General features: G+C 37.6%; 1 protein-coding gene across 1 annotated transcript; it reads right to left on the reverse strand.

Moving 5' to 3' along the window:
• Window positions 1-253: 253 nt before the first annotated feature.
• LOC122738227 (60S ribosomal protein L10-like) lies at window positions 254-976 on the reverse strand. The gene has a single exon (XM_043980287.1). The coding sequence runs from the start codon at window positions 945-947 to the stop codon at window positions 303-305; it is 645 nt and encodes a 214-aa protein (XP_043836222.1). The 5' UTR covers window positions 948-976; the 3' UTR covers window positions 254-302.
• Window positions 977-13,362: the final 12,386 nt, after the last annotated feature.

Consider the following 13,362-nt stretch of genomic DNA (forward strand, 5'->3'; position numbering starts at 1 on the left):
AGTTTCCTTCCTTATCTCTTTTAATTAGATCTATTTTTGCCTTTGCTTTGTCTGAGATAAGGATTGCTACCCCTGCTTTTTTTTTTTTTACTTTAGTTGAAGCATGATATATTCTACTCCATCCTTTTACCTTTACTCTATGTGTATCTCTCTTCTTCTGTGTTTCTTGTAAACAGCATATCATAGGATATTCGTTTTTTTGTTTTTTTTCTGTTTTTTGTTTTTGTTTTTTGTTTTTTTTAGCAGTTATCTAGTTTATTTAGGCATAAGCCTGCGAAAAGTCGATGCCACAGCACAACACTTCACGAGTGGAGTGCTCGCCACTTGTCCAAGGGGCCCCGGCTGGGAATGTACTTAACCCCACAGCCATCAGGAATGAGACGCTTCTCAGCTATCATATCCTCAAACTGATCAGCATTGAACTTGGTGAAACCCCACTTCTTGGAGATGTGGATCTTCTGGTGGCCAGGGAACTTGAACTTGGCTCTCCGCAAAGCTTCAATCACATGTTCTTTATTCTGGACCTTGGTTCGAATTGACATGATAACTTGACCAATGTGTACACGGGCTACAGTGCCCTGGGGCTTCCCAAAAGCGCCCCGCATGCCAGTCTGGAGCCTATCAGCCCCAGCACATGATAACATCTTATTGATGCGGATGACATGAAAAGGATGCAGGCGCACACGGATATGAAAGCCATCCTTGCCACAACTCTTCACCATGCACTTGTTGGCACAGATCCGAGCGGCCTCCAGGGCTTCTGATGACAGCTGCTCATATTCATCTGACACCATATGGCCGCACAGTGGAAATTCATCCACTTTGGCTTTCTTTCTACCAAGATCAAAGATTCGGATCTTGGCATCAGGAACTCCCCTGAAGAAACGGGACTTTGGGTACGGCTTATTTTTACAGTACCTATAACAGCGGGTGGGACGGCGGCCCATGGCGCCGGCGCCAGCAGGGACTGGGTCTCGCCGCAGGGAAAGGGAGGATATTAGTTTTTAATCCACCCTGCTATTCCTTTCCATTTTATAGCAGAGTTCTTGCCATTCACATTCACAGTTTTTATTACTAGCTATCTATTTCTCTCCATTCTATTTACCCTCTTTTGGACTTTTTCCCCCTTCTTTGACCCTATTCCTCCTCACCAACCTTTTCTTTCTTACCACTGCCTCCTCCAGTGTGCCCTCCCTTTAATCAGACCCACTTCTCTTTTCTTTACCATTTTCCCCCTGCTTCTGCCCTCCCTTCTATCAGTGCCCCCCCTTTCCCTTTTATTTCCTTAAGAATATGCTAAGTTTCTTTATCCAAATGAACATATATGTTATTCCCTCTTTGAATCAAATCTAATAAGAGTAAGGTTGAAAAAATGTTCACCTCTCCCTTATTTCCCTCTATTGTAATAGGTTTTTTTGTACCTCTTCATATGATATAATTTGCCCGATTCCACCTCCCATTTCTTCTTCTCCCCAGAAACTACTTTTTAACCCCTTAATTTTCTTTATATCATCACATCAAAGACAATTTATATTCTATGTATAATACTTCTGTCTGCCCATATATATACATTTCTTAATAGTTATAAGTATTATTTTCCCATGTAGGAATGTAAGCATTTTAACCTTACTGAATAACTTTTTTTAAACTTCTCTTGAGTCTTGTATGTTAAGATTGAATTTTCTATTCAGTTCTGGTCTTTTCATCAGGAAACCTTAAAAGTCCCTTATTTCATTGAATGTCCCTTGAAAGAGAATTCTCAGTTTGGCTGGGTAATAGATTCTTGGCTGCAATTCAAGATACTTTGCATTCCAGAATACCATATTCCAAGCCTTGAGATCCTTTAATGTTGAAGCTGCCAGGTCCTGAGCAATCCTAACTGTGGATCCATAATATTTAAATTGCTTCTTTCTGGCTGCTTGAAGTATTTTCTTCCTCACTTGATCATTCTGGGATTTGACTACAATATTCCTTGGAGTTTTCCTTTTGGGGTCTCTTTCTGGAGGTGATCAGTGGATTCTTTCCATGATGATTTTATCCTCTGATTCTATAATATCAGGGTAGTCTCCTTGATAATTTCCTGGAATATGGTCTCTAGATTATTTTTCTGATCATGGCTTTCAGGCAGTCCAATGATACACCTGGATCTGTTTTCCAGATCAGTTGTCTTTCCTATGAGGTATTTCCCATTTTCTTCCATTTGTTCATTCATTTGATTCTGTTTGACTCATTACCAGTGTCTCATATAGTCATTAGCTTCCAATTGTCCAATTTGAATCTTTAAGGTATTGTTTTCTTCAGTCAGATTATGCACCTCCTTTTCCATTTGGCCAAATGAATTTTTTAAGTTCTTTTCTTCATTCAGTCTTTTTCCAAACTGCTGATTACTTTTTCATAATTTTCTTGTGTTGCTTTCGTTTCTCTCCCCATTTTTTCTTCTACCTCTCTCAAATGATTTTTTCAATCCTTTTTGAGCTCTTCCAAGAAGGCTTTTTGTTCTTGAGACCAATTCATCTTCTCTCTTGAAGCTTCACATGTAGGCAATTTGAGAGTATTGTCCTCATCTGAGTTTGTGTTTGTCTCTTTCCTGTCGACACAGAAGCCCTCAATGGTGAGACCTCTTTTTTGTTTCTTACTCATATTTCAGCTTATTATTATTAGTTTTTTAAAGTTGAGGTCCATGCCTTGGCCACCAGAGTCACTGTTTCAATATTCCTGTACTGGGAGATAGAGGCTATTATGTTGGCTTTCTACTCTGAGGCTTCTATGGCTTGCAGATTTCTCGCTGCCCTGCATTTGCTCCCTGTCCTTGCTCCCTGCATGTGCTGGGATGACCAGGCCTGGTCATGCACATTTGTGGGTGGCCCTCTAGCTGGCAGCCTGTGCTCTCAGCTAGTGCTGGTGGATCTCACCACTGGCCCCTGTGCCATGAGCCCACTGAGCCAGGATCAAGGGGCCTCAGTTGCTCCACTGTGGCCTATTGCATCCTGCTGACTTGCCCCAAACCCCTCCAGGCTGAGCTGTGCTGGGCTGTGCTTCCCCTCTTCCCGAGTGAGACAGACTTTTCCTGAAGTCTTTTATAATATATCAGATTGGAAGATTGTGTCTCTCTGTCTTTTGGTAGGTACTGTAGTTTCAGAATCTGTTTAGAGGCTTGATTTAATGTTCTTTTTGAGGGAACCAAAGGAGAGCACAGGCATCTTGCTGTCTTCTCTCCTCCATCTAGCCTCCACCCAGCCCTAATAGCTTTTTAATCACATAGGGAATTCTTTCTTAAGTTATTGATTCCTTATAGTTTATTGAACATGAATTTGAGTCCAATTATTTCTAACTCTCCCTTGGCTAGGCTGTTCCTTGCCTTTATCTATTTTTAATGAAATAACAGAAGTCTTGCTGATTTCTAGTTTGTATTATAGTTTGAGTTCCAGAAACTTTACTCACTTTTAAATTCTACTTCATCAGTGAAGCATCACAGTAGATCAAGTGTGAGGCCTGAAGTCAGGAAGACTTTTTTTTTTCTAAGTCAAAATCTGGCTTCAGACACTGACTAGCTATATAACTCTGGTCAAGTCACTTATCCTGTTTGCCTCGGTTTCCTCCTTTTTAAAATAAGCTGAGAAGGAAATGGCAAAGCTCTTCAGTATCTCTGTCAAGAAAACTCCACATAAGGTCACAGAGTTTTGGACAAAACTAAATGATAAATTCTTATTCTATTTATGACTACACTTGATACCCTATCTCTTTTGTTCTTCCAAACAAATTTTATCTAGTCCTTTAAAGTACCTTTTTAAAAAATTTTGGCAAGGCAATGAGGGTTAAGCAACTTGCCCAGGGTCACGCAGCTAGTAAGTGTCAAGTGTCTGAGGCCAGATTTCAACTCAGGTCCTCCTGAATCCAGGTCCAGTGCTTTATCTATTGTGCCACCTAGCTGTCCCCTTTTAATGTATTTTTAATAGTTTACTTGTTATAGAGTGAAAGCTAATCAATTCATTTTGGTGGTAAAATCTTTTCATTATATTAACATGGCCCACCACATATCTCTAATGAAAAACAGCAACTGAAGTGCTGTTGACCTGATTTTAGATGAGCATTTTAACAGTAAGTATTCCAAAAGGATTCCCAATAAACATCCCAGAGAGGATTAAAAATAGTTTTTTTTTAGTTGCTAGTACATTTGTTTTTAAAAGAAGTGAACTAAGTAGAATGATTAGATTTCATTGTAGACTGTATCTTGAAATACATGGATATCCATGTTCTGTTCATACTTAATTTCTAAATAAATTTTAAATATTTTTGAAAATGTTCTGGTTTTTTTCATACATGGTACCTAACACATAAATAGGTGTTAAGAAAAAGTTTGTTGATTGATCAGAAATTGAAACACCTTTTCCCTTTTAAGTAGATTGCTAGAACCCAAGGAGATCAAAGAAGAAAAAAAATTCAAATGTCTTAGCAGAGACTCAGGAAGGTCAGAATTCTAAGTGTCTAGTACAAAGAAGCATGAATCTCATAAAAAGACAGTAAAGCAAGTTACCTTCTTTCAGTGAAAATTTTCACAAAATGAAAGGCAATTGGGGAGAATGATGGAAAGTGTAACAATGCATATCCAATAATAATCCAATAATAACAATAATTCAATGCGACCATGCATAGAAATGGGGCACCCTACCTGAGCTCTGCAGGGACTTCCTAGAGGGTGCTGGATACTCTCTTTAAAATTGTAGTCTGTGGCTTTTTACAGGGGTCTTATCTGGATGTTGGAAGATCAGGCATTAATGAAGGTATTGAGGAGTCTGGAATTGGGTAATGGTTCTCATTTATAGTACTTGGAGGTGGAGAGGAAGATAATCCTAAGGAATTGGAAGCTAGTTAATTGTAAAATTTCCCAATGGCAAGAAAAGAGACTTTATGCCATATGTGTGGGTCTTTCCCTGAAAGAGTGACTCAGCTTCCTTTTGGGGGATTTAAAAAATTCACCAGGTCTTCTTTGTTTACCAGACAGAAGAGACTACTGGAATTGTTATGTTAAAATATTTATAGAAGTACTTTTCCAAAGTTGTAGTAGCAAAGAACTAGAAACAAAGTTGATGCTCATCAATTGGGAAATGGCTAACCAAGTCATGGTACATAAATTTAATGGATATTGTAAATTTAATGGGTGTCTCTTGGCAGAGATACTGAAGTGGTTTGTCATTTCCTTCTCAGCTTATTTTAAATAGGAGGAAACTGAGGCAAATTGGGTTAAATGACTTGACCAGTGTCACACAGCTTAGTCAGTGTGTGAGGCCAGATTTTAACTCAGAAAGAGGAATCTTCTTGACTACAGGCCTCACACTTTATCCACTGTGCCACCGCACTGCTGATATAGAATTTAAAAGTAAGTAAAGTTTCTAGATCCCAAAATAAATTACAAAGTAGCAATGGATGTTATTAAAAATCCTTCATTTTCAACAGAGACCAATGATATCATGTGGTTAATGTCTTGACATGCATGTATATTGGAAATAAATGAAGAAAAGCTGCAGAATGTCATTAACCTCACTTTTTCCTCCAGAGTTATAGGCATCCAGCAGCAAGAAAAAAGTCAAGACCATTGGCAATGGCCTGGGGTGCCATGGATGACCTTGGCTTTAAGCTGAAGATGAATTGGTTAGAAATAAGCATAGAGACTATACATACAACTATGAATTCAGTAAAAGAATGGCAAAGAACAATGAGAAAAATGTTAAGAAAAGGTGAGTATCATGAATGTAGAGAAGCACTGGAATAATTATATTAAGTGAAATAAGTAACATCAGGAAAACAACATACAAATATCTACAATTCAAATGATTTTTTTTATATGAAACTGAATGCTAGATAACTCTAATGGCCAATCTTGTTCTGAATGAAGGGGTGATAAAATGTACCTCCCTTCTTTATTGGGGAGTGGGACTGGGGGCATGAAACAATGCTTATATAAGTAGACCCAACTGATGTATTAATTAGTTTTACTTGAGTTGCCTTTTTCTCTTTTTTTAATCTTTTAGAAGAGATAACTTGGGGGCAGCTAGGTGCCACAGTGGACAAAGCACCGGCCCTGGATTCAGGAGTTCCTGAGTTCAAATCCGGCCTCAGACACTTGACACTTACTGGCTGTGTGACCCTGGGCAAGTCACTTAACCCCAATTGCCCCATAAAAAAACAAAAACAAAAACAAAAATAAACAAACAAACAAAAAAAAAGAAGAGATAACTTACTTGGGAGGTGAGAAAGGAGGAACATATTTTCAAGTGAAAATGATGTGAAAACAAAAGATACAGATGTACATTCTAAAGTTCATTTTCTTTTTTCCTTTTAAAAAATACTAAATAAGAGATCTTATTTAACTTGGGAGGTGAAAACATGACAGTTGTCACTGGATTCTTGCTCATCTCCATAAGCCATGCAGATTGTCCTAGATTCATGGAATCAGAGCTCACCAAACCATGACACAACTGCAGGTATGAAGGAGAGTGTGAATCTGTAAGGCCCATAATGCTAATCTATTGCTCATCCCAGAGATGTCTCCCCACCCCCATACATACTGTTCTCTTATTTAAGTCATTATGATATTTTTGATTTATAACAAGTTTTTATGAAATTTTATTGGGCCTCTTAGGAAGAATTATAGTCATGATGCTTTGAGCAGATTGACTCAGGGAATCATGGAATTCAGTATTCCACAAGCTGTTGTTTCTCACAGTTCAACGATTCTCTAAAAGATGAATTAAAAATGCAATAATACTTTTCCACAGGGATCAAGTGTTATCCATGTTGGACCTAGACAAGTACTGCTTTTTCCCTAAAGCTACTAAGAAGTGAGGTGTGTGATCTGCCACCACATCCAGAAAGATAAAAAAAAAAAATCTCCATTCAGTTCACCACCAGGATTCTCGTGTGTTACGTGGGATGGGGTGGGGGGGGGGGGGAGGCAGAGAGTTAAGGATCAGTTTATCAGTTTCAATCATGTATCATCATAGCTTATTTTCCAGTAAATGGCTCTGACTCCTTTTTCAATTTGTTGGGTCCATTAGTATTAAAAGAAAAATTCTGGGGCAGCTAGGTGGCGCAATGGATAGAGTACTGGCCCTGGAGTCAGGAGGACCTGAGTTCAAATCTGACCTCAGACACTTAACACTTAACTAGCTGTGTGACCCTAGGCAAGTCACTTAACCCCAATTGCCTCACCAAAAAAAAAAAAAAAAAGAAAAATTCTAAGAATCCTATAGTCATCACAACTAACATTAGCCTCAATTACCAGAATCCAAATAAAAAATATGGCAAGAATTCCAATTTGACAAAAGGTGCTCTCCAAGTATGCACCTGTATTATTTGCTTGTGTGTGTTGGGGACAAGTTAGGGGGGATGTATGTTGGTGGGTGGATAAACTACTCCACTCCATGTAAAATTAGGTATTTGCATCCAAAAGAAAGATAGATCATCAACTTCAGCACCAGAATCTGACATGCAATTATGCCTGTGCACCTGCAGCTGGCCCCATATGCAAAACTGCAGGTGCAAACCTGAAATCCAAAGAAGGTCCTTTAAATTATCCTGCTCCCACCATGCAGGTGACTGCTTAGGGGGAAGAAGAATTCTGAGCAAAATAATACAAGAAAAGGTCCTTGACTTGATCATTAGGACTTTCCTTTGGTTTGGTCTTCTTGTAACTAGATGTTTCTCTCTATTCTCTATCATTTTTACCATCCCCAGAACACAACATAGGCATTTGGAGGTTGAATATGTTTTATGGGTCATTGTTTTGGCTAACAATTGTACTAAGTAACTAGCTACATTGAATAGCAATCTGTTCTAGTTTATCAACCCTCTCTATGTTTACAGATCATCTTCCCCATTTCTATTCTCACTTTTTATATTGTGCCTTTATATCTCCCACTGAATTCTAACTGTAATGATTCATTATGATATGGAGGAGACTCTTAATTCTTTTGCTTTTTAAAATCCTGTTGTTAGGGGCAGTTAGGTAGTGCAGTGGATAAAGAACCGGCCCTGGATTCAGGAGGACCTGAGTTCAAATCCATCCTCAGACACTTGACACTAGCTGTATGACCCTGGGAAAGTCACTTAACCTTCCTTATCCCCCCCCCCCAAAGGAACCTAAAATCCTGTTGTTTTTATTTTTGTATCACATTCACTTTTGAATATATCATTCTATGTTCCCCTATACAGAGAACTATTCCTCATAACAAAGACTATAAAAAAGGAGGAAATGCACTTCAGAAAAATTAAGTTTGACGGTCCACTCAGTGTTTCATATCCTTCACCACTGCAAAGTTAGCAGGGAGGTTCATTTTTCACCTGTATTTTGGTTTCCAAGGATGGATACTGGTACTTGACCAACTTAGATAAATAGAGAGTCTAATGATATCCAGAACCTGATCACCAGATGGTGTTTGTTTTCATTATGACCTCAAATAAAGAATTTTCAGTATGGTATTATTAGACATTTCCATATAGGTTTCAGTTTTAAAGAAGTTATTATCATAAAGGAAAATGGCTTGAAAAGTCATCACAGGGCAGCTAGGTTGATGTAGTAGATAAAGCACCAGTCCTGGAGTCAGGAGGACCTGAGTTCAAATCCAGCCTCAGACACTTGACACGTATTAGCTGTGTGACCTTGGGCAAGTCACTTAACCCTCACTGCCCAACCAAAAAACCAAAAAAAAATTAAGTCATCACAAATAGAATTATCTGTGCCTTAGTTTGTTCCTCTATAAAGTTAGAGGTTTGCATGAGATGATCTCCAATGTCCCTTCTACATCAGCATTTTATGGTTTTGTCATAAACTGAATTATTTGTTATCCAAACTTTGACTATTAGGTAATTGGGGTGGGGTTTTGAGATACAGTACAAACTACTTAAATTCATGTCCTTTATGGGACATTGCAAAGGATTTAAAGAGATTTCATTAGACCTCTGGCATTTGTAGAAGAAAGAAAGTAGATTCTGGACATATATGTGGATGCATATGAAATGAAATGAACAGATGTAATACATGATTTGTTCATATAATTCAGTAGCTATGGCAAAGCAAGAGAGGCCCTTCAGAAAACAAATGTTTCAGGTGTGAAAATTGGAGCTGAAATTGATGCCCCTTTGAAAAAAGTTGCCCCTCCCATCCTTATCCTCAGCTATTTGTTTAGCTTTTATGAAATATGTATTCAAACCATCTCATCTCGGAGTTAGCACTGCTGATTTCCAAACAATTATAGTTTTTAGAAGTAATAAATAACAGAATGGGTGAGGGGAGGATTAGATGAAGGGAGGGAGGGACATGTGAAAATGTTTAAAAGATTTAAATTCTTTTTTCTCAGTCTATTGGAAGAAAAGTTACTATGACACAAAGAGCATGTGTCATATGAAGGCTTGATTTTTATTATGAAAACCTTATCTCTGTTTTATGAAACATATACCTATAACCTGTGAAAACCAAGAGAAATTAACTTGTTCCACCATAGAGGTGCCTGAGTAGAGACCTTCAGTTCTGTAATCTCCAAGGTGGACAGTTCATAGCAGTCCATTCCACAGTGACAGTAATCCAAAGACAACACAGTTTGTTTTTCTCTCTATTGCATGGTAACTACTACATCTTTGAAAAATCTGTTACTTTTTCAAGTTTTCAAACACATAATCTCATATGAGCAAGGAGCTCACAGTCAGTCAATAAACATTTATTAAGTATCTACTAAGTGCTAGGCACTTTGCTAAGCTCTGGGTCTACAAAGAAAAGGGGAAGAAATCTAATAAACACAAGTTCATATTCTAAAGAAGCTCATAGGTTAAAGGGAGAAAAAATATGCAGGCAATACATTCAAACTATCTATCTATGTATGCATATATATGTATATATACAAATACACACATATGCATACACATACATATACACATATATGTGAAAAATTGGAGATAATGATGAAGGCATGCACTAGTAATAAGGAAGATAGGAAAAATTACCCAATCAACAGCACCTACAGACTCAGCACCTACTGTGGTTTAGGATAGTTTTAGGAATACATCTATTTAGACTTGACTCCAACTCTAGGAGGTGATGTTCAGGCCACTCTTTCAACCTTTCTTCTGTTGCTCCTTTCCACTTGCCTTGTAGGAAAGGTTAGGATAATTGTGGAGAAGTTTGCCAGGAGATACGGTAAAGGGAATACTTCCTCATATATACATTAAAGTAGATGACCTCTGAAGTTGATCTACACTCTGAGATTTCTCATTTAAATTATGATTTAGATAAAGCATCAGTGATAGATCCAATCATCAGCAACTCATTGGTAATTTTTCATTAAAAAGGAAAAAGTAGAGAAAATTATTTAATTAAGTTTTGATGGAAGAAAGTAAATATTAATTGAGAGGAGCATCTAAGGATTGTAGTGTTTGGTATACTGGCACTTATTAAATACTTATTGAATGACTCATTGGCTGGTACCAGTAAAAAAGGTGGTGATAATATGGTGGGGAAGATTAATTAAAAGTAATGATCTAGACCTAATGGGAATTTCCCCTAGTAAAGGGGAATCTCAGAAATTCTAAGGCATATTCCAAAAAGAGAGATACTATAGCAAGGGAAGAAATGAACAGCAAAATATGCCAGTTAGATGATTTTGGGGGAAATCTGGAAATCTAGAAATACAAATTATAGAAGTGTCCTGCTTTTTGCACCTGATGCCAGTGACAAAGATTGTCTTCATGAAAAACTTTATTAAATTGAAGGATATTTCTACCATATGCATATATATGACCTTCTCATGCCAATAGAAAACTACTAAAATCACCCTTGTCTGGTCATGTTCACATATAATAGCGTTTTTTGTTTGTTTGTTTGTCTTTTGCTTTCTTTTATCCATGTGGAACTACTTTTGCAAAGGTTTCCTGCACCAATGAAGACCGGAAGCTGATCTGTAACCAGTAGTCTTAAAGAGATACTTGGGGGAATGGAAAGTTTAAGATATTTGCCTATGGTTGTACAGGAAGTCTGAACAAAAGATAGGATTTAAACTCAGTCTTCCTAGTACTTGAAGCCATAAGCCACACAATCTCTCATCAAATTATAAATTTTATAATTTGTTGTAGTAATGCACAAATCATCTTTTTATTTTTTATTCAAACAAGTAGCTCAAGAAATCTTCAAAAAGGGTTCATGGCTGCCATTTTGGCCAAGGCTTCTCATTCAGATTGTATTTTCTGTCTGTTGTTTAAAATACATCTCTGGAGTCAAAGCAGGTGGCTTATGTGCAGATGTTCAACTATACTCATTCATCTTCCTCCAAAAAACCTCAGCTCACATCTTGGAAGAGCTGGAAGGAAAGATCTGGCCCAAAGAGAATTCTGACATCTTCTGGCACTATCACACAGAACTTAAGGCTGAAGAGAGAAGCTTCTGAAGCAAAGGAATCCATTACCTAAATTAAGCACTTTTAGACCATTTTTAATGGTGATAAAGTGGGCAAAGAGGTAAATGAGACTGAGACCATAATTCATGTTCTAGGTACAGAAAAGAATTTAATTTAGTGGTGTCTCCTTAGAAAAACTGAGAAAGACTAACAGACTGAAAATAGGTACTTATTTGGGAAAATGAAATTCAGAATTGAACCTAGAGAATTAACTACCTCCAGACAATAGTGAGGACTTAAGCTCCCGTCTAAATCTCAGCAATAAATCATTTGGAGACAAAGTGAAATTTTATCCAAAGAGACTACTTAACAGCTGACAGGCTTAAAAAATAAGCATTTTTAAACATCTTATATAATACAGGTTGCATCTTTTTAGAGGGAAAGCTGAACTGCCTCATTTTCCCCTCTATTGTTCAGTTCTTTTAACTTTTTTCAAAGTTAATCTTACTTTATTTCCCAAGCCATCCCCTAGCAAATAAAGAGTTATCTCCATTTAATATATGAGGGAACCAAGGTCCATGGAGGTTAATTAAGGCATACGCATAGTTAATAGCAAAGCCAGTACTTATATTCTGGTGAGACTCACTAGCACTCTATGACAAAATGACTTCTTTATTTTATCCCATTAGGTTCTTATGCCAACCCTGGGAGATAAGTAGTCCAACTATAGATGTTTATCTTATAGGATAAAAGCCTTGTGGAACATGGGACATTATATTCATTTTCAGATAATTAAGGGGCTGTCACCTAGAAGACAGATTAAAATGCTAGAATCACAGATTTCAGACTAGAAGAAATCTCAGTCATTTAGTTGTGGTTTTTGTTTTTTGGGGGGGTTTTTTGGTGAGGCAATTGGGGTTAAGTGATTTGTCCAGGGTCACAAAGCTAGTAAGTGTCAAGTGTCTGAGGCTGGATTTGAACTCAGGTCCTCCTGAATCCAGGGCCAGTGTTCTATCCACTGTGCCACCTAGCTGCCCCGTCATTTAGTTTTAATCAATTGTTTTCCAAATAAGAAACTGAAGACCATAAAGGTGAAGTGACATGCTCAAGTCCACATAGGAAGTACGTTGGAGAGTTCAGATTTCAACCAAGGTCTTCTGACTAAATCTACTCTATCAGAGGATAAGACTAGAAGCAGTGGGTAGAAGTTCCAAAGAGGCAAATTTAGGCTGGGGGTTGGGGGAAAAGAAAAACTTCTGAACAATTAGCTAAGGATAAGAATCAAATTACAGATAAGGATAGAGATAAAGATACAGAAACAGATTGGAATAGGGATTCAGATAGTGATAAGGATACAGATAGAAATAAGGTTAAGGATATAGATGGGTATCTAGATAAAGACAAAGCTAAGAATACAAATAATGACATGGTTAGGAATACAGATAAGGATGTAGATAGGAATATAGATAGATAGATAGAGAGGGATAGGGATAAAGGTATACCTCCAGACAGAAATAGAGATAAGGATTGGGGTAGGAATAGGGATACAGGCAAGGTTAGAGATAGTGACGAGGTATGGGTAGGTTTAGGGGAGGAAAAGAGTTGTTGATAGGGATAAGGATAGAGGTGAAATGTGATTTCTTTACTATAGGGAAGTCTCTGGGAGGATTTTCCTTTACTAATGAGAGCTGGCACTTTCTATGCAAATTAGAGCCTTCAAGAATTGTCAAAGGCATTGAAAAAAATAATTTTCCCAGGATTACACAGCAAGTATATGATAGAGGCAGAATATGACCCAAAATACTTTTGCTTTGACAGGTGTACTAAATGGTAAGTGCAATTATATGTTAACTGAATATCCATTTTGGGTTCTTGGAGTAGCCATGTTACCTCATTGTAATCATTATTTCCCTATCTAGATCTTTTTTTGTTTTTATTTTTGTTTTTTGGTGAGGCAATTGGGGTTAAGTGACTTGCCCAG

This window comes from Dromiciops gliroides, chromosome 2 (assembly GCF_019393635.1).
Source record: "Dromiciops gliroides isolate mDroGli1 chromosome 2, mDroGli1.pri, whole genome shotgun sequence".
Classification (NCBI taxonomy): Eukaryota; Metazoa; Chordata; class Mammalia; order Microbiotheria; family Microbiotheriidae; genus Dromiciops; species Dromiciops gliroides.

Bases quoted from the DNA above. Each gene is read 5' to 3' on its own strand.
- LOC122738227 (XM_043980287.1), bottom strand. From the start codon at position 947: ATGGGCCGCCGTCCCACCCGCTGTTATAGGTACTGTAAAAATAAGCCG.